We start from the raw sequence: 21,287 nt of genomic DNA, 5'->3' as shown, positions 1-21,287 counted from the left end.
CACAGGCATTTTCTGAGGTCATCAAATGATGGCTTGCTTTCATCTTTTAATCACTTCAGTGTGCCCTATCCTTGTATTGGAGAAAAGAAATGATACAGCTCTGAAGTAGGAAAAGGGTTGCATGTGAAGCTGGAGAGACACTTTTCAAAGCCACCCAAGAACAGTTGCTGTATGTGGGTGGCAGTTTATCACCCGCCTTGTCAATTCTAATCCAAATCCCAATTTTTTGTCTCTCTCAGCTGCAGAGGAAAAGGCCTTCTGCACAGACAGAAGTTTAATTTTCTGCAAAGATTAATCTCATGATCAGCGGTGGCTCAGGATGCTAATCCCCCTGACACACACACACACTCAGAGGGTTTCTGAACTCAGCAGAAATAACAGAAGGTTTGATAGGTGGGGAAAGGGTGCCACTGCATAAATTCCACTTTTGCACATGAATTTGCCTGGAAGGTGATGCATGGACACCATTGTCACCCAGTTTGAGGATGAGGTGCTTGTGAAATTTCCACAGGTGACTTGATTCTCAATTCTGTAACTGTTAAGAAATGTTCATTTAGCATTATCTAAGGCAAAAGGGAAGGAAAATAGGAGGGATGAAGGAAATTCCAATTGTGTGTTTGGTTTATTAAACCAGCTAAGAACCCTCAATATATATTTCCACTTACAAATACTTGGGAGAACATTTTTTGTTCTAATGATGCAGGTTGCTAGAAAAATAAAGTGATCAAGATGCATGAGATTCAGAGTTAAGTATTTTGGGTGCATCTATGGTTTTATGTATATGTTTTGAGTGTAGAGGGAGGGAAGAGAGAAGGAAGGAAATAGAAATATCTGTGTTAGATGTTGTTAACAAGGTGGAGTCAAAATATACTCCTGTTATCATCTCCCCAGACATACCCATTCAAAGAGCAGAGAATCTATAGTTATTTTAATTCATGAGATAGGAAATGCCACAAATACTTTCTCTCGCCTGATAGAGAAAAAGAAGCCATTCTTTTCTAATTAGAAGAGAAAGATTGATCAAAGACTCATCAACTCCTTATTATCTTCTTACTTTGTACTACTTACTCATTTACTAAGCAAATTTATATTTAAATTATTGGTGGGATGTTTAAATTTATATTTACTTTGCACTGGAGAATTATGTATGAATCAGCTAGCTCAGTCTTCCACCCTTCCAAAGTTGGCAGAATGAGGACCCAGATTGTTGGGGGCAATATGCAAATGATATAAAACCCCCAGAGAGTGCTGCAAAGTGCTACGGGGCAGCATATATGTTTAAATGCTATTTCTATTGCTACAGCTATTCTGGGCAGCACATTTCCAGAAAGCTCTTGATAGGTTAGGGCAGGTTCAGAGGAAGGTGACTCTGGACATGCCATGTGAAGACAAGCCTAAGAAACTGGGGATGTTCAATCTGGAGGAAAAAAAAGTCTGAGAGGCAACACACGTGTGTTCAGGCAGCAAAAGGATGCCATAAGGAAGGTGGCCAGGAACTGTTTTTCATGGACATAAGAACTAAGACCAGCAATAAGGAATTTAAATGCAGCTACTTAGATTTCATTTCAATGTGAGGAAAAAAAACAAAGCTTTCTGACAATAAGCTCTCTCAACAGTGAGACAGGCCACCTATGGAAGTGTTGGTCCTCTATCTCCAGAGATAATGTATGTGTACTTCGTTTGCTGGGCCATGTATACCCCACCTACTCAACAGATTCTGGATTTTAAGAGGCTATATATCCGCCTTTCAAGGACGATTTTCTTCCACATTGCAGAAGGCAGATGAGAAAATTATCAGGGTTCCTTCCAACTCCACGGTTTTATGATTCTAAGGATTTCATAGCACTCATTATGTGCTATGCAAGAGAGCAGTCTCAACTCTGCCTTATTGTACTTTCACTGCTGGCTGAGAGATAATCTTATGCTTTTAAAGACTTTTCTTGGTTGTTTCTTCTACTCAAAATGGTATACAGAATTTGGATCAAAGAAGTGTTGAAATGTTTCATGAATTAAGGACTGAGCTACACTTATCTTGCTACCACCTGATGTTCAATTAGGATCCAGCCCTAACTGTGCAGAGTATAACGGTATGACATGGATTGTGAAGTCTTCATCCACTAGGGTACGAGAGTTCTATGTCTCCAATGCAAGCTATATGTCCAAAATGCAGAATATGCGCTCTTGTTTAAGGATGTTGCTTCCTATAAGAGTATGTTTATGGTGGCAAGTTTGGGTAGCAAAGCAGGCTCACCAGATTGTGAAACAGGAAAAAAAAACATTCCAATGCCCACTAGTCTTGCTCTGCTAGGGACTGATATGTGAAAAATGTCCCATGTGGGCAAGAATGAAAGAAAAAAGATGTAATGTGGATAAAAGGAAGAAAGATCCTGCCCTCTTGAACAGATTATAATACTTCTGTGCTTACTTTCCCCCCACACACATACACTTGACACACCTTAACCCTATGGCACATTTGTTGTTTAAAATTTCCCATCGTGATTTTTGCCACTATGCCTATGCTAGAGGCAAATCAGGAGATTTCCATGACAACACCTGTATGTTCTTATTAAATCATACAGGGGGCCAAGCAATGCTAGGGTCAGAAAAACCTCTATAGCCGGTATCAGTAATGAAAGCAACTGCTAATAATATCATTTCTTGAGTGTATAATGCGGTATACAGAGAATTCTCATTGTACTAGACAACAGGAAGATATACGGGAGATGCCAAGATAGAATAGCATTCATGAAAGTAGTAATAACAAGTTGCTATCTGTAGACTCCTCCCTGTGATCCTTGGTGGAGAAGAAATTGTAGTTTGGAAATGCTTATATATGGACATGAAATAATCACAGCAAAGAAATGTGAATCAGAGACTGACAGTGTCCCAGTCCCCACTCGTGACTTAGAAACAATCATAGAAAATTACATTTGTCTCTTCAACTTCTACCCTAACCCAATTTAGTTCAAATGTTCTACTTCTGTGACTTTTGAACTCAGATCTCAAGCAATAACTGTAGAAAACTCTTGCATCAATGGGGTGGACTTCCCAGAAGTCATTCTGAATGCTGCTAGGTTTGTGAAAAATCCACTTTAAAACCATACTTACATGAATGGTATTACGAATTCTCGTAGTTAATCAAATTTGTTTTACGAGATTATACATGGTGTTACCTTTTTTACATCATCAGAACATTTGCCGTTTCGTACTCAACCATCATTCTCCAATAGGAAGAACATTACATTTTAATTCTGCAAAACCTATTGCCAAATAGTCACAAAAAAGCTCTGATACGCATAAGCAACTGTTTATGCAGACTTAAAACAACACAAAATGTGATGCCATGTAATCACAAAGGCATATGATCATTTCTTTAGATCCTATGTGGGCCAGTTACATAACAGTTCATTCCCACATTATAGAAAACAAAGAGAGAGCTTTCTTTAGAAGACAGCACACATCTTCTAAAAGAAACAAATGTTAACTTTTTCTTTTAAAAAAAGTGAATTTGCACAAACTGTTAGGATATTGTGGGAGCTGTTATTCACTCTTTTAGGGAAAGAAAAAGTACTCCCACAGTTTAATGATGTCACGCAGGAACAGTTTCTCAAGCATTATACTTTAAGGTGCAAATAAAAGATATTTATTTCCAATTACAGAATATTTTAATATGAATATCTGTGCAAGCAGAAATGCAAAAAAAAAAATCTGATTGTGCACATCTAATTAGAATAAGTCCCTTTCCTCTTCTACCCCCACAAAAAAAGTTATGTAGAATAGCATCAAATGTTTTCCAATTGTGGAAAACAATTTATTATAAAATCCCTCTGTCACTTCCCAAAGTCCCCATTTACCAATCTTTTAGGCTAATCCTAACATAATTTGCATGCAGACCTGTTGGCTGTGCATCTTTTGACTTTCCTTTGGCCAGAATGGATCAACAGCTTTATGTAGCCCCTTCTCACTCCTTTTTAAAATCTGCATCTACAGCTGTTGGCTAATGATCCCCCAAATGGACTCAACTCTTCTCTTTAAACAGAACTGAATATATAATGAACTCTAAAAAGGCTTTTCACTTTATTCCTGTTTCTGCCTCAATTAATTTGTTGCACTTGGTTACTTACGTAGTATAAATGCTCATGATCCCATAAACCAGAGGAAAACGTTAAGGGACCCACCAGATTTCACAGAGGATATTCTATGCTCTCAAAGTTTATCTTGCTTTTCCCTTGCAAAACCTAACAGAAACTTCAGAGGCATCAGGAAAATTGAGAGCATTGTCAAATGTTGCTATGCTGCCTGTCAAAATATATTTCCTTTCCTCCAGTCCACAGCTTGAAAAAGGTTTTTTTGGGGAAAAAATTACCAGTTCTATCTAGGCTCTACATAGGATACTTACAAATGTTCCTGCTTGGCCGCTTCTGATTAATGTGTTTTCTCTTTGATTGATGGAGAGGGTATTAATAGTAAAAACCATAAAGTTTTATATCTATGCCACTGAGTTTATGGTTGACATCATTAATGGTGGTATGTAAGTCCAACTATGGTCACTGCCTGAAGTGGAAATATTGTAGTCAAGAGAAGATTCACATTCTTAGAAAGCCTGGACAAAATAACTCAAAGAAGGCTGGAAATACCAGAGAAGAAATAACTTATTTCTTCTGCTCTTCCAGTAGTCAGAATTAACGATACGTTTTCATGTAGCCTTGTCATCACACACCATCCCATGTTCAAATTTGGCTCCCAGCTACCTCCTACCATATTACTTGGATGCTGCACAGTGCTTAAGCTATTACCTAGCAGAGGCAGAAAATGATAAATGGATATAGCATCTTTAGACTGAAAAATCAAAAATACTAATCTGGTGCACTTGCAGGCAATTGATTGATAGCTCTCAGGTACAGCCTTTCCCCACCTGCACCTAACTATGGGCATGAACATTGCTGGCCACCTCTTTGTTCTGCCACATCCTAATGAGGTTGCCTGGATCTGCTCAGCTGTGATGGCAGGGAATCGCTTGATAAAATTGGGGAGACGGAACCAGTTCTCTCTCTCTGCTGTTTCACAGGGCAACCCTCTTCATGCCCATCAGCTGTGATTCACACTGCTTCCGAACATGAGTTTTAGGGTTGTTTTTTTCTGGAATACCCGAGCAAATTTTGGCATTTGGCTAAATTACCTGGTTTAGCCATCTGTTCAAATCCATCTCATGTCCATCCCCATCCTAACTTAAGAAGACTGTTTTCCTAATAGCTGGGGATCTTACAGAAGAGGGGAGGAATGCAAAGCTGAAGGAATCTCACAAATCTTTCCTTTAACAGAAAACAGTAAGTAAGGGGAGCACTATTTGCCAGCATCATGCCGGTGCAAGAGAGGAATTCCCATTGGAAGCGACAAATGTATTGCTGGTAAACATTTTCGTCCAGCTCAAGGATTGGTGGACAGCATCTTAGTTGGGCCACGGAAGAAGAGCCTTAGAAGGAGCAGCATGCTACCGGTATATATAAGAAAAAAAGCTTTGGGCTTCATTGCTACCTGCATCACCAATCTTTGCCCAGATGGTTCTATCAGGAGCTCAGCTGCAACTGTCAACCACTGACAACATTTTCAAATCCGCAAGGAGGAGGAGGAGGGAGACGCTTAACTGAATATTAGACCAATTGTAACTTTGGGTTGGTTTTATTTAACATCTTGTCATCCTGAAGAAAAAGCAGGCGAGCAAATTGTTGTGTGCCTGGTTCTTGCGGGGGGGGGGGGGGGAGCGTGTGCTTGTGCGCGTGCTGTGTGTAACAGACCAAAAGGCACCTTGACACAAGCTTGAATGCATATAAAGCAGGCAGATATAATACAAAAAGTGTGGAGTCCTTTACACTCACCCCCCCTCCCTTTTATCAACTTCTGAGCAAATCATTCCTAAGGAACCAAATTAGGAAGGACAGCCTATGCCCTTTTCTCTTCCTTTCTTCACCAGATGTCTCCATCACAAAGACTCACTGAATCTCAAGGGCTAGCCTCTGGGTAGCAGGCAGGAGTTTTGTGTGTGTGTGTGTGTGTGTGTGTGTGTGTATGTGCAAGCACCCAACCTCTCTCTCTCTCTCTCACACACACACACACACACACAGACACACACAGACACACATTTAGACAACTCCGGTATTTTGGCTCCTTTTGTGGCACAGCATCTCAGGACTCATGTTTGCAATAGTGGAAAAGAAACCGGGGGGAGGGGGGGGAAGCTGATGGGCCAGAAAGCACCTTTCTGGTATTAAAAACCTCTTTTCTGGGATCAAAACTTTCAATGGGGGAGCCGTTAGCCAACAGTCTCCTTTCCCCTCCCCCCCTCCTCCATCTTCATCACCCCATCTTCATCAACGTCGTCCTCCTCTCACTCAAATATCCCTTCGTGTATCTCTCTCTCTCTCTCTCTCTCTCCCTCCCTCCCTCCCTCCCTCCCTCCCTCTCTCTCTCTCTCTCTCTCTCTCTCTCTCTCTCTCTCTCTGTCGCTCCTCAGCTATCAGCCAGCCTGCTCCTCTCTCTTCGCAGCCTCCATGTCTGGCAGTTTCCCAGGCGAAAACGGCTTTTGTTGGGCGCCGGGCATCCAGCGCTCTTGAGAAAGGGGCAGGCAGGGAAGGAACGGAGGGGCAGCACGTCTGCCAGAATCAGACCGGGACTGCCAGAAAAAAGGGCAGCGGCGGCTTGTCCAGGGCAGGCGAGTACAGCGTCCTCCGGGCGCTTCCTGGGACCTGGCTCGACCCCCAAATGCCCGCATCGAAGTGTCCCCTCGTCGGCCCCTCACCGCCAACCGCCCGGCCCTCTCTCGCTCCGCTTCCTGACGGACAAAGGCTTTCCTCTCGACGCCCGGCGGAGGGCAGCCCCCGGGGAAAGCCTCTCTTCGCGGCTCCGCTGGGACCACCCCCACCCCCCTCCCGAGGCGAGACCCGCCACTTACCGGTCTCCTCTGCCTGGGACGGGCGCTCCTGGGGGTCGCCCACAGCCCCCCTGCCTGGCTGGCCGGAGCTTCCAGGACCAGGGAGCGCAAGGCGGGCGGGCGAGCGGGGGCTCGCAGGGCACCGGTCGGCATCAGCCCCTTTAGCCGCCGCCAGGCTTTCGGAAGGGTCGGAAAGCGCGGCCGGGGAGCCCGCGCGGGAAGGGGCTTGGGGACGGCGCGCGGTCCTCTGAACGCTCGCGAAAGCGCCGAGTGGGGAGGAGAGAGAAGGAGAGACCGAGCGGGTGGAGTGACAGCTGGGGGGGGGTGTACATCTGTGATGACAGCAATGCACACGCAGCACACTCGCGCGCGCACACACACACACACACACACACACAGCCCCGGCGTGACGGGACTGACTCAGAGGTGCGGGCGGCCTCCACTTTTCCAGCCCTCCCCAGTCTCAAAAGTCCAGGCCGGGGGGCCCAGGACTCCGAGGGGCCCCGTTCTCTCCCTCTCTCCCCACCCACCGCCTCCCCCCCACCGCTTCAGCAGGTGCTTTCGTGTGGCTGGAAGTCCGTCCTTCCTGCCGCCCCCGCTTTTCGGAGCAGGGCAGGCCTTGGGCGCTAAGCCTCTGCCGGCAGCAGGTCTACCCGGAGAACCGAGAGCTCTTTTTTTTCCCCTCGCTTTGCTCTTTTTCCTGCTTGACTTGGGGGGAAAAAAGCCGGGAGAGGAAATGAAGAGAAAGCCTTTGACATCTGCACAGTGAACAACCAGCCAACCAACACCAATATCACCCCTGGGGAAAAGTGAGGGTGAGACCCTGTTTGCCAGCCAGTTTGGGGTCACAGGAGTCCAACTGAGAGTCATATGAGGCCTCCACTCCAGGGCCTGGCTAGAGAGGCCGGATCATCTGGGGAGAAGAGCAAGTGGAAGTTGTGTGGAAAGATGGTTGCATTTTGGGTGTAAATTCAGCAGACCAGCTTCTGAATGAAAGTGATGAGCAGGAGGCTAATAATAATAATAATAATAATAATAATAATAATAATAATAATAATAATAATAATAATAATAATAATAATAATCAGTGCTTTTTTTGTAAAAGGAAAAGGTGCCGGAACTCACACATGTCACACCCGCTTTGCCTACCTATAAGGTTCCATCCAAAAAAGGTGCCGGAACTCCGTTCTGAGCGTTCTATGAGAAAAAAAGCCCTGATAATAATAATAATAATAATAATAATAATAATAATAATAATAATAATAATAATAATAATAATAGCAGCAGCAGCCTGGAGAGCTGAAACTGTATATTATTAGAAAATGTGGATGGGTTATCAGACTTTTTTGCAGTTATTCTGCCACCTTAATTTCCAACAGTTAGATCATTTAATCAATGGGATGATTTGCCTCCAAAAATTGTGAGTCTTCTAGCACTGGAGGTTTTTAAGAAGAGATTGGACAACCGTTTGCCCGAAATGGTATAGGGTTTCCTGATTGAGTAGGGGATTGGACTAGAAGATCTCCAAGGTCCCTTCCAATGGTGTTATTCTGTTATCTCTAGATTCCTATATGGTGGAGAATCTTTTCTTACAGATTTTCTGTTTTAAATAAATCTCCTTTTTTTCTCTCTGGACCTTCCATAACTTCTTCCAAAAGCTAAATCTTGCAAAGATTATTTTTGACAATCCTCTCTCATTCTCTCTGTCCTGTTACTTTGCTGTTATTTGACAACTTGCATTGTCTTCAGTTCTTTATTGCCCTAAATCGCCTTATTGCCCTAAAAAGTGGGCCTTAAAAATTCAAAGGGAATAAGTGGTGAAGGAAATGATGGGCAGATAACCTATTATGAGCTCCATAAAAGAGAACAAAGTTATCTCTGCAATTTGGGAGCATCTTTTTATACAGGTGGGAGGCTGAGCCAATGGCTTGCTCTTAGGCAAGCCTACTTCACAGAATTATTGGGAGAATTTAAAGCTGTGTATGCAGGCTTGAGCTCCTGAAGAAAAAACAAAAAGGGGGAATATAAATTGAACAGCAAATATATCCCTGGGGCTGCTTTCGCCCAGGTTCACCTGGTGCGCCAGTTGCGGCCCTATCTGGACAGGGATGCCTTGCACACAGTCACTCATGCACTTGTGACCTCCCGTTTGGACTACTGCAACGCTCTCTACATGGGGCTGCCCTTGAAGACTACTCGGAGGCTCCAACTGGTGCAGAATGCAGCCGCGCGAGTTGTGGTGGGGGTGTCCCGACACTCCCATGTAACACCTCTACTCCGTGAGCTGCATTGGCTTCCGGTTGTCCTCCGGGTAAGATTCAAGGTGCTGGTTACGACCTATAAAGCCCTAAATGGCATGGGTCCGGGTTACTTACGGGAGCACCTGAGGCCGGCATCAACTTCCCTTCGTCCAGTGCGCTCCCACAGAGAGGGCCTCCTTAGGGTGCCGTCGGTCAAAGAGTGTCGACTGGCGGCCCCCAGGGGGAGGGCGTTCTCTGTGGGCACGCCAGACCTGTGGAACCGTTTACTGGTGGAGCTCCGGATGGCTCCCGACCTTCGCTCCTTCCGACGTGACCTAAAAACATATTTATTTGAACAAGCCGGCCTGGTCTGATGGGTTTAGGGGTATTTTAATGTTATTGTATTAATTGTTTTGAATTGGGCTGTAATATTTAATATTTTTTTAATTTTTGTATTTTGTATTTTATTGTATTGCCCTGTACACCGCCCTGAGTCCTTCAGGAGAAGGGCGGTATAGAAATTAAATTATTATTATTATTATTATTATTATTATTATTATTATTATTATTATTATTATTATTATTATTATTATTATTATTATTATTATTATCATCCCTGGCCTATCAGGGTTTATAATGAAAAAAAATCTCTTTATTTATATCCTACACTTTTTTTATATAAATAACTCAAGGCAGTAAGCATACTTAACACCTCTTCCTACTCCTATTTTCCCCACAACAGCAACCCTGCAAAGTGAGTGGGCTGACAGAGAGAGACTGGCCCAAAGTCACCCAACAAGCTTTCGCGCTTAAGGCAGGAGTAAAACTCAGAATCTCCCAGTTTACAGCCTGGTGCCTTAACCACTAGACCAAGGGTCTTCAAACTTGACCCTTTTATGACTTGCGGACTTCAACTCCCAGAATTCCTCAGCCAGTATGCCTGGCTAAGGAATTCTGGGAGTTGAAGTCCACAAGTCATAAAACGGCCAAGTTTGAAGACCCCTGCACTAGACCATATGCTGCAAGAAGTCTTTTATTTATTTCATATCATTCAGTTTTTTATCCAGCCCCATTTCTAGGGGGAACTAGGTAACAAATAAATATGCAAAATAAAATGTTGATTACATTTACGGTCTTCATTTGCCTTGTAAGTAAACCAATGGATCTTTTTAAAATCCTTTGACTTAAGTGCACTGCTTCATTACTATGCATTACTTCAGAAAAGTGCTTCAAACTGCACTGGGTGCAAATGCCACATGTGTGCATAACTCTCTACAATTCTGCTCACATGTGTGCATGTCTGTATGAGTGTGAGCATGCAGTATATACATTTTCAAAGCACGTTATTCTTTTTTATTATTTAAATAATAAATAGCTTTTAGGACCCAAGTGCATAGTTATCGCTGACAACGTGTTTCTTTCAGTGATGCAAAAATGCAGCTTGAACAGAAGGGTGGATCATTTTCATTTTATATTAATTCAAGGCTCAGACAGGAAATTACACAAGTCTGTCCTCATCCCAAGGATGCACATGCTCACAGGTTTTTAATCCAATAATGGCAGATGTGGGTCTGATATCTGAGTAAGAACTGTAATGTAAGAATGTGGCAGGCCCCAAATTACTTCTATAATAGGTTCTCACATCCCTCTCTCTTTCCTTGCCCTGTATCTTCTTGTTTTATTTTTTTCATAGATAAGATAGATAAGATAATCTTTATTGTCATTTTTAAAAATATTTTTTACTGTAGAGACACCTTAAGTACGTCACATTCTTAATTTTTGCAGTAACCATTCTGTCTTGACAGTAGGTGTCTTTAGGATGGGGAAGTGACAAAACATAGGTGTTGTAATGCAAGCTTTTCCTCTTAGGTATTTGTGCATGTGACATCACAAGGATGTGGTTGTATGATGACATCACGGCCACATTCTGGTTGCCAGAACCTTGTAGCAACTTTCTAACACCCTTCCTAGTTGGATTTACTTATGCTTAGCTAATTTCATTTTATTCATTTAAGACATTTCAGGCATTTATTTATTTAAGACATTTCAAATTAATCCCTCCTCTGGAAAAAATTACAAGCATGAAGACATACCAATATATTTATACTAGACAAACTACATAATTTGATGATGCAACAAAGCCAGCCTTTTTCCCTTCATTGTCACTTTGAGAATAGCATGCCTTTAAAATGAATGAATTGTAAAAGTCTTCCCTTAAAACCTCGACCTGGCAGCAAGTACGTAATAAAGCAATTCCATTTGTCCTGCTGACAGAAATACTTGATTTTTCCTCTCCTTAAATTGTTTCTATTTCTGCCAATGATTGCCAGAATTACTGCTTAACTTCATTTCTTTTAGCCGATGAAGATTCTTAATCACCCAAGTAGAATTGTCTGTAAGTTTAGTCATGGCATCTGGACTTATTTTCTTGTTGGCTTGAGATGTTTTGCTGCCCATCCATAGTAAGTCCAGACTAACCATGCAGCCAGAACCCCGTCCATTTCTTATGTGCAATGTCCATAAAAATGGGTAGGGCTTCAATCATGCATTTTTTTTCCTCCATGGCCACTCCAGTCATGCCTTATTATGCAAGGCATAATATCTTGTTTTTATTGATGGAATAAAAACCATTCTATAGATTTTTAACAGCAAAGCCAGCTAGAATATGCTGCATATAAGCAATAGTTTAGTACCCAAAACAAGAGTATGCCTGAATCAATCAACTAAATTGAATAGTTAATTAATTAATTTTTTAAAAAGAATTTTGTAGATTTAATGAAAGTGGGACAAAAATGCACACTTTTCAGCTAAGTTAACAGCTCTCTTCCATCTTTAGAGTAAGATGCTGGCCGTGTCCCTTTAATGAATTGTAACTGCAAGAGATGGGTTATATAATTGTCTATACATCAATTAAAGGGGAAAGTATTTTGTCAGGCTGTTTTATCTTGATAGTGTTCAGTGGGAGTTAGGTGTCAGAATTTCAGTACACCAGCTGATAGATCCGCTTCCTTTCCCCTCGTTAAACCCCTGACTCTCACTTTCTGATCTGACTCAGCATTTACCTGTCATTTACACTTATTAGAGGTGTAACTTCCTCTAGCATCTCTTGAGTTTTGCCTCTATAATACATTTTAGATTTTTTTTTCTCTAATCTTCCCTTCTTTTTTTTTTTTGCTTCTGTTTTCCCCGTAGCGGTGGGGGTGCAACTTAAATTGGAATGGCTCCAGCAGAAATTATGGGAGGCTACACAACAGGTAAGCATACCAATGTTTTAGTTGAGGTAAAGGGCAAAACAGAGGCCCACTTCCCCATTTCTAGATAAGTGAACCATACTGATAGGGCTGGGCCGAGCGGCATTTCCCATACCAAATTTGCAGAGAAGTCCTTGGGAAATCTGTATTAAACAGATTTGAGCAAGACATTAGTTTTTAAATTGCACATTTTGGTAATCCCTTGACAACTTTAATGCTGCATCTGCTGCCAATCTGTTCTGAGAACATTAACAATCCAAAGCCTGGCTTGGCATTAAATCCACTGCAGCTGAAACACTGAAATGTCGGATCATCTCTACCAGTTCAGTTATTCAAAAGCCACTTTGATTTCATCCAGAATGTTGTATGAGCCCCTTGCACATCCTTCTTAATTAGGACCGTCATTCTTTCTTGCCTTACAAATTGATGCAAACAACTCTTTTGAGAGAATCTGCTGCTGCTCTGCGCATTCAGTGGCTATTTATTCATTTACCTATCAAAGAGTATGGTACCACAAAATGTAGGGGCTTACTCTAGATCAGACATGTCAAACACAAGGCCCGGGGGCCGGATGCGGCCCGCAAAGTGGTTTCATGTGGCCCGCGAAGCCATCCTGGAAACAGTGAGGGAAGGGCCCCCACTGCCTTGGCCTGGCCCAGAGACCCTCCTTCTGCCAGAGACCCTCAGATCTGTCCCACTCCTGCCCAGGCCCCCATAGGCACCCTTAATACGAACGATGTAGAGCTGGCCACGCCCACCCAGTAGGCCATATGCACTCTAGCCACGCCCACCCAGTATGCCACGCCCACCCTGGCCATACCCACCTGGTCCCCCGAGGACAACCGCAATGCTGATGTGGCCCTCAATGAAATTGAGTTTGACACCCCTGCTCTAGATGGCTTACAATAAAAGCAATCAATTAAAAATCCCTAATAAAATTGCATGACCTGATAAAACTAATCAGATCCACAAAAACGAAACAAAACAAAAACCCCAGGTCTGATCATGCAAGACAACGACAGAAAATAGTAATCTCAAGAACAGAGAAAAAGGTTTCCTACAGGACAGCCAAGTTAGGGCAAGGCAAGACTATTGGGGATGGGGGATATACCATTCCAAAAGGTAGGTGCTACAACAGGGAAGGCATATTCTCTGGTGACCCATCAATAATGGCTCTTCAAGGACGAGACCCAGAGCATGCTGGGTTGGTACAACTATGGGAGAAAAACAATTCCTCAGATAACCAGAACATATTCCAATTTATTTACCACTTTTAGCATTGTCTTAACTGTGTTTGCATAAAAGCACTGAAGCCATTCATCATGAGCCCAGGTGGCACGGTAACAAGATTGCAATATTGCAGGCGAACTCTGCCCACAGCCTGGAGTTTGATCCCGACAGGGCTCAAGGTTGACTCAGCCTTACCTTCCTTCTGAGGTCAGTAAAATGATGACCCAGATTGTTGGGGGCCTTATGCAAATAATCCTCTACATTATAAACCACCCAGAGAGTGCTGCTCAGTTCTATGGGATGGTATATAAGTCTAAATGCTATTGCTATCTTCACATAAGCCAAAAAGCATTTGACTGTGTGGAAACAGCAAGCAAGGACTCTAAGATGTTTGTGTTAGGCAAGATCTTAATATTATAAGCTTTATAATACATTTTTAAAAGAAAAACATAGTGTAGTCTTTGGGCAGAGCTTTCTTCCACCATCCTACCTTGAGGCTAGCTGTCCCCAGTTTCCACACAAGACTTTTTAATGAAGTTTGATTGCCTAGTCACAACATGGTGTGGCTATAGAGAGAGAATTCTGTACCATTTGTCATCAATCATCTCATTTATCTTTGATGGCAGAGATTTTCACTATTGGAAGGATGTACTGCTTTCACTGTTCTTCTGACAGCCACAATCAACAGCATCAATGGAAAAGGTTAAAAAAAGTCAAGATGATGGCCACATTCCTGTGACTGAAGATCTGCCCTCTTTTTTTTAATGCATCATTGCAGATGACTCCAAAAGGATGTGTCAGCCCAGAGCAAATCTCTTTCTATCTGATTTGATTTAGTTTAAATATAATTAAAACCAAATTAATTAATGGATTAATCTAATCCATTATTAATAGAGATGGTAATCCATCTATATTTAATAGGGATTTTCTCACATTAAAAATGTACAACTTAGAAGGCCATTCCTAAGACAGAGAATGGGAGAACAGATATTTTGGAACCTGCCGCTGTACACCCCAGGAAATGGTGTGTTTTGAAAAAAAAATAAAGGCAAATTTCAACTTTTGCTCACGTTTCTGTTCTTAGAATTGACAAAAATTTGTATAGGGAGCTTTCTTCTGCTCTGTGGCACTCAACAGTGGATAAGTCATTAATGGTCATTTTCTCTCTTCTTTCTGTTTTATGTTGCTTCTGTTTACTGTCTTCCAGCCCAATGATACGGATGTAAGTAAGAAGATTTAAAGACTAAAATATTTAAGAGAACCTATGGATTATGTACAACACTAAGCTTTGATTATTGTTTTGCCATTTGTGTGTGAGGTGTGGAATTTGAATACTCTTTGTATGCCCAAATATTACAGACAAATCAGATTAAGTTGCTAAAGACTGGGAACTGGCACAATAAAAACAGATTTAAAACTGATTAAATCTCAAATATATAAAAAAAATAATCTGGCCAAACACTCTACAAATTCTGTGAAGGAAAAAAAATCTTAAATCAACCCCAGTAGGAATCCAGCTGCAAAGATTACAAAAAGCTCCTTAACAAATCTAAGGCTGAGACAACTGAACTCAGCTCTGCATAACTGCCTTTGGAAATGTGTGATAGTTATGCATTGCACAAATTAAATGTGAAAGGGAATATATGCTGCTTAGGAAATGATCAGACAAAAACGGGGAGGGGGACCCCACAGTTGCTTAACAGCAGAGAAAGAAACTCAGATAGGATCCTTCCTAACTTATCAGGCTATAAAAAGAGATGCCAGGAGGTTTGTATTTTCAAATTTGCACAATTCTGTTAATGTAGCCTTTACAATAAAATAGGATGATCTTATCTGGCTGTGTTTTCTCTCTGATCTACTTGGGGAGGCTGATATTGATCTTGCAAGTCTGAAAGTTCTTATTATTTTTTAAATAAAAGAAGATAAAAACTAATGCACATTAATATAAAGTTAAGAAAAGATAAAGAAAGAAATCAAAGAGAAAACTAAATGTGAAAAAAAAGAAAAAGAAAAATAGAGAAGGAAAAAGATACAAAGAAGTGATTCCTGATCTTCTTTATAGCAGTTATAAGTAGTTATTGATTTACCTTCTCTAAAGCTACATGTTTCTCTTCTTTCTATAATTTATCCTGTCTAATCATCAAAACTATAAATCATAAGTTCATTTTTTTCTGTTTTTGACAAAAAGTCCATAAAGAGTTTCCAGTCAGCAATAAATATACTGTCTTTTCTCTGATCAAAGAAGTCAATTTGGCCCTCTCGGCAAGTTCTGTCATCTTCACCAACCATTCCTCCATTGTAGGTTTTTGTCAAAATCCTCTGAATCAGTATATATATAAATCCAAAGTGTTCTAGCTTCTTTACATGTCCACCAAGCATGATATGTCCCTTCTTTTGGTTCACTTTTTCAACATGAGTTTGAACTGCCAACAGAACATCATTTTATAAAAATTATTTAAATTATAACATGGTATAAATGTCAGTCCTTTCAACCACATATTTTCCCATTGTTCCATCTGTATATGATAACCAATTTTTAAAAAAAACTTATCATAGATTCTCTCACTTGTTCTTCCATTTCAAATTTTAATAGAACTTTATGTATTTTATCAATTACATGTTCATTATTTGTATGTAATTCCATTTCAAAAGCACAATAGTCAAAGCCTTGGTGGAGCAGTGGGCTAATGCCTCCTTAAGTAACACCAGCTGCCTGCAATTAGTGCAGGTTTGCATCCCACCAGGCTCAAGGTTGACTCAGCCTTCCATCCTTCCGAGGTAGGTAAAATGAGGACCCAGATTGTTGGGGGCAATTAAGCTGACTTTGTAATAATGCCGCTTGGGGTGTGTGTGAAAGCCCTAATAAGCAGGCATATACATAGAATGAAGGCTACTGCTAAGCTTGTAAGCTGCCCTGAGTCTTCGGAGAAGGGCGGGATGTAAATGGAATTAAAAAAAATCTTTTGTCTTATAAACTTCACCAATTGTCTGCATTCTTAATAGCAATTTAAAAACATTTCCAAGAAGGTCTGGTTTGCTTGTCTATTTTAATTCCAACTTATTTAAAAGCAGTTTCACACATACACACACCCGCCTGTCTCCTTTATCAGGTGTAAACATTCTTACATCTACTTCTTGTTAAGCTTTTTGCCAAAAGTTTTTAAATCTTTACAATCCTTTTTTTCTTTTTAATCCACAAAGAATATTGACTCACTAAGTGGATACTTTTATCCTGCCACTCAGAAAAATCTCTGTTTAGCTGTAAATCGATTACATCTGAAAGTGGATAAGAAAGTGAGGCTTCTGTGAACCTAGTGTCCATAGAGGCTGCATCATGGCTGTGAACCTGATTGAAATCCCTCAACTCCCAAGCACTCAATTCCTTAGCTGACCACAAAAAACTGTTTTTGAATTGAATATTTTCATGATCTCTCCTTGTGTGGAAAGACAATGCTTGCCTGAATATGCCATCTGGCTCCTGGTCTCCACTGCAATGCCATCCCCTCTCCTTCAGGGATGTTTAGTCTGCCATAGATCCTCCCCCAGAAGCTAAACACTTTAGAAATCTTAAAATCCATAGTAACAAGTACTTGACTACCACCAATGCTTGATTTCTAGATTGTACATGTCCTGGCATGCTTTGATGTGCCAGTGTAAATGTAGGCACAGCTAATCATAAATATATTAAGGGAAACTACTTTATATGAAGGACAGATTAATTTGTACATGTGGTACATGGGATATCCAATCAGGAATATTTATTGAATTTTCTGCAGCAAACCGCACATTTTAATTAACACAGAGACAAATACTGGAATGGTAAACAGGCTACAAGAATATGATTGTCACAATCAGTTCTTGTCTTTAAAAATATTTGCATTCCTGTTTGTTAATCTGAGGGATGGGATACTGACTCTAAAAACTGATTTGCATCTACATCTCAATTATGGTCCTCATAACTTCTTGATGCATTTCATAATATACTGTAGAAACAATTAGAAGGTTTATGGCTAGCTTTATGGCTTGGTTTACCCATACAAATAAGTAAATGTTTGTATCAAACAAATTCATTTTACATTATCTCTCCCAGAGACGACACTAAATTGAATGGAGGAAACCTCTCTTTTTTAAAGCCACCTTATTATATAAAGATAAAAATGGGATTGTTACTTCTCCCCCCTCCTCCCTGAAGCCTCTTACAATATAGTGTCCCTGATTTTAGAAAGATTGCTAAATAATTGTAGTAGCTTTTTAAATATATATATATATATATATTTCTGATACCCTTCTTTGATATTACTTGCCTTCTGTGAATCATTATCACCATTACCGCCACTATCATCAACACCATCATCATTGACGCCATCAATGATGCTGAGTTTTCCATCTCTGGAGGTTTTTAAAAAGAGTCTTGATAGCCACCTCTCATGGCTTTCCTACCCATTGCAGGGGTTGAGGTTAAATGATGCTTACAGTCCCTTCTAATTCTGTAATTCTGCAAAGCTGTTGTTATTAATGGTTATAAAATCCGAAGTAAATAATGTCTCCTTGAAATTAAACTCTGCTCTTGGTGACTCCCTGGATGTGATCATGCAACAATCTGCAAGTAGTTGTCTTCTACTGATTAGTCAAACAATCATCTCAGATCATAACACATCAGTACATAGTAACAGTTCATCTCCTTCGCTATTGACCGCAATCTAATCTTGGTAGGAAGTTCTTGGTTGAATGGCTTTAATATAAACGTTGGCAGCCATTCTGAGTGTCCGTGTGTTTGTGCTTTAAACCAAAGAACATAGCCTGCTGATTAGTGACTCTGAATGCTTCATCCTGGCTCAGGCATATAGCCAGCAATCACAAAGAATATATGCAGGGTCTTCTACATGTGGAACACCTTATAGATATTTCCTTTCTAAATATGGTGCTTGATGGAATCCTCATTTTATCATAGAATCCACAAGCTCAAATGCTACTCTGATTAAGGCTGCTCTCTGGCCTTGTGTTAAGCCCACTGTTGGGTATTTCTCTAGGTAGTAAGTCTTTTTATTCTGGGCCAACCATTTTAAGGACTTGATATAGCAAGTGTTGCCATGTCAGCCTGAGCACTAATATTCAGGGCACCCTGTTTGAACAGCTAAACACAGACACACAAGCAGGATAAAAATAGGGTGAGATGAATCTGTAGCTGTGATGGAAAGAGAGAGAAGGTGGGGGAACAAAACTGGATGGAGATGTAGAAAAAGGAAAAGTTAATTGAAGAGAGAAAGAAAGAAGGAAAGGAGAGAGATTACAAAAAAGATAAAAGTCTCCAGGTAAGTAACTCCTCGTAAGTACAGTGTAGGTAATCCTCAACTTACAACCACAATTGGGATCAAAAAATTTCCATTGCAAAGCAAGTTGGTGGTTAAGTGTGTCACACTCAGTTTCATGACCTCTTTTGCCATGGTTGCTAAGTGAATCACTGAAGTTTTTAAGTGAATTATGCAGTCATTAAGCGAATCCAACTTCCCCCATTGACTTTCCTTCTTGGAAGCTAGTTGAGAAGGTTGCAAATAATGATCATGCGGCTCTGAGACACTGCAGTGGTCATAAATAAATGCTGGTTGCTAAGAAACCAATGCTATCACGTGACTATGGGAATGCTGTGCAAAAACCAGTCATAAGCCACTTTTTTCAGTGCCATTGTAACTTTGAACAGTCGCTAAACAAAGGGTTGTAAATCAAAGACGACCTGTAAGTCTTCAGAGCTTTTCAGCAGGGATATGTGCAGTATTTGCACCTGTATCCCTTTGCTTGTTTTCAACATTGTTTTTAGCCAGTCTAGGATGATCTGATTCACAGATTATAGTTTTGGGAAGAAACCTTATTTTCTTATCAGGTAAATACAATATTATAAAAAGCCCAGATTTACTGGGGGGGGGGGAACCAGCTATTTTTATTATAGAATTATCCCATAGGGAAGGTTTTTTTAAAGTAAAAGTGTCAACATTTCAATTGCCACCCAGTCTTTTCCATAAATATCTTGCATGTTACTTGTATTCCCAAATAAACAAGTACCGTATTTAAATCCCAGATTCATAGTATTGCTGATATGTTATTGCTAGTGGTCAAAATATCAGGATGGAACCAGTCAGAGGAACACTACTGTGGGAAATTCTTTTTAATCTACCTGAATAATATGAGTAGTGCTAGAATTAGACAGGAATATTCCATAAATCCAGAGAAAGTACTTAATACAGCTCAGGAAAATGCATCTTAAAATAAGAAATTATTTAAACGCTTTCTCTTCTTTTGCAGTGTAGTAATGTGGACGGCTTGTGTCCAATGAGCTGTCGTGATGATGTAAGTTGTTTAGACTTTGATTTTGCTCATATCTGTAATTCAGTGGTTCAGGGCCAAATTTACTTTCATGCTATATAGACAGCCTAAATCCAGCATCACTATTCAGCTACTCTTATTTGTCTTTGTTATGATGTTTTTACAAATGAAACTATGATAACAAAAGATGGTTATTTATAGAGCATTGCATGACTACTTTACCTGAAGATCAGATCAGATATGGTGGTGGATAGCAGGCTGAAACTCCCAAACTTTTGTGAGTTGAGACAGGAGAAATCATGAACGTGGGGGAACCCTCTATTTTGTCCCAAAATAAAGTCCCCCCTGGTGTCTAAAGACCCCCAGAAGCCAGGACATTTTGGAAGGTCTATGGAGACCAATGTTAGGGCCTACCATGGTTTTTGTTATGCAAAATTGTTGCATTTAATGTATTATTTTTATCAGTATTTTTCATTGGGATATATATGCTGTTATTTTAATGTAGATTGCTTAGAGGCATTCCAGATACAGGTATATAGAAATCTTATAAATAAGTAAAAATGTGCCTCATTGACATAAAAAGATAAAGCTCAGAACCTTTAATTTTCAGTTAATGTTGCATTCCTTCTAGTATAACTTATGATGGACTCAAGGAGTGAATGGCGAAAAACAGCATGGGGGGGACCCAAAATGGCTAGAACTGATCTTCCTTCCTTCCTTCCTTCCTTCCTTCCTTCCTTCCTTCCTTCCTTCCTTCCTTCCTACCTACCTACCTACCTACCTTCTCCCTGGTCTATAGTTTGTTGACCAACTGAAAGACTGCTCTTGTCAGAGATCTAAACTGAGCCTTAGATGATTTCAAAGATCTCATCTAAAAGAGATGAGACTGTTAACCCTTAGTTTACTTTTACACAGTCTTCAGGAGAGATAAAGTTAAAAGAGGTACCCACAGGGTGTTTAGTTGATCTTAAACCAGAGATGTATCTGCTTGGCTCCAGGCCTGGAAATATTAAGAAGGAAATATGGTATTTGGTTTTACATATCTTAACGGCAGCAAGGATGGGGTATGCTCAATTTTGGAAGGCAAATCATACCCCGCCAGATGAAGTTATAATTAGGAGAATACTTGATTGTGCAGAAGCAGACACATTGATCAAGAAGTTGAAGGGTAAAGAAGAGACACCAGCATTTCTATCATGGAATAAATGGTATATTTGGATGGATAAAAGATTAAAGAAATGAGGGTGGCTTGGAGGTTGGTCAAAAATGAAGTGATATAGTCTTTGTTAATGAATAGGCTTTGGAGTTGAATAGTTATAA

At 40.6% G+C, this 21,287-nt stretch overlaps 1 protein-coding gene across 1 annotated transcript in view; it reads left to right on the top strand.

The window, feature by feature from the left end:
- The window catches only part of CACNA2D4 (calcium voltage-gated channel auxiliary subunit alpha2delta 4), a gene marked incomplete at both ends in the record, with an annotated part of 176,079 nt that overhangs the window by 131,240 nt on the left and 23,552 nt on the right, over nucleotides 1-21,287 (top strand). The window contains 3 exons of the mRNA XM_083365389.1: nucleotides 12,361-12,422; nucleotides 14,857-14,871; nucleotides 19,947-19,991. Coding sequence (XP_083221515.1) covers nucleotides 12,361-12,422; nucleotides 14,857-14,871; nucleotides 19,947-19,991 — 122 coding nt within the window. The remainder of the gene's footprint in view (nucleotides 1-12,360; nucleotides 12,423-14,856; nucleotides 14,872-19,946; nucleotides 19,992-21,287) is intronic.

This window comes from Vipera ursinii (assembly GCF_947247035.1).
Source record: "Vipera ursinii genome assembly, chromosome: 6".
Taxonomy (NCBI): domain Eukaryota; kingdom Metazoa; phylum Chordata; class Lepidosauria; order Squamata; family Viperidae; genus Vipera; species Vipera ursinii.
Note: the sequence above shows the minus strand (reverse complement) of the source record. Positions and strands in the feature narration are given on the sequence as shown.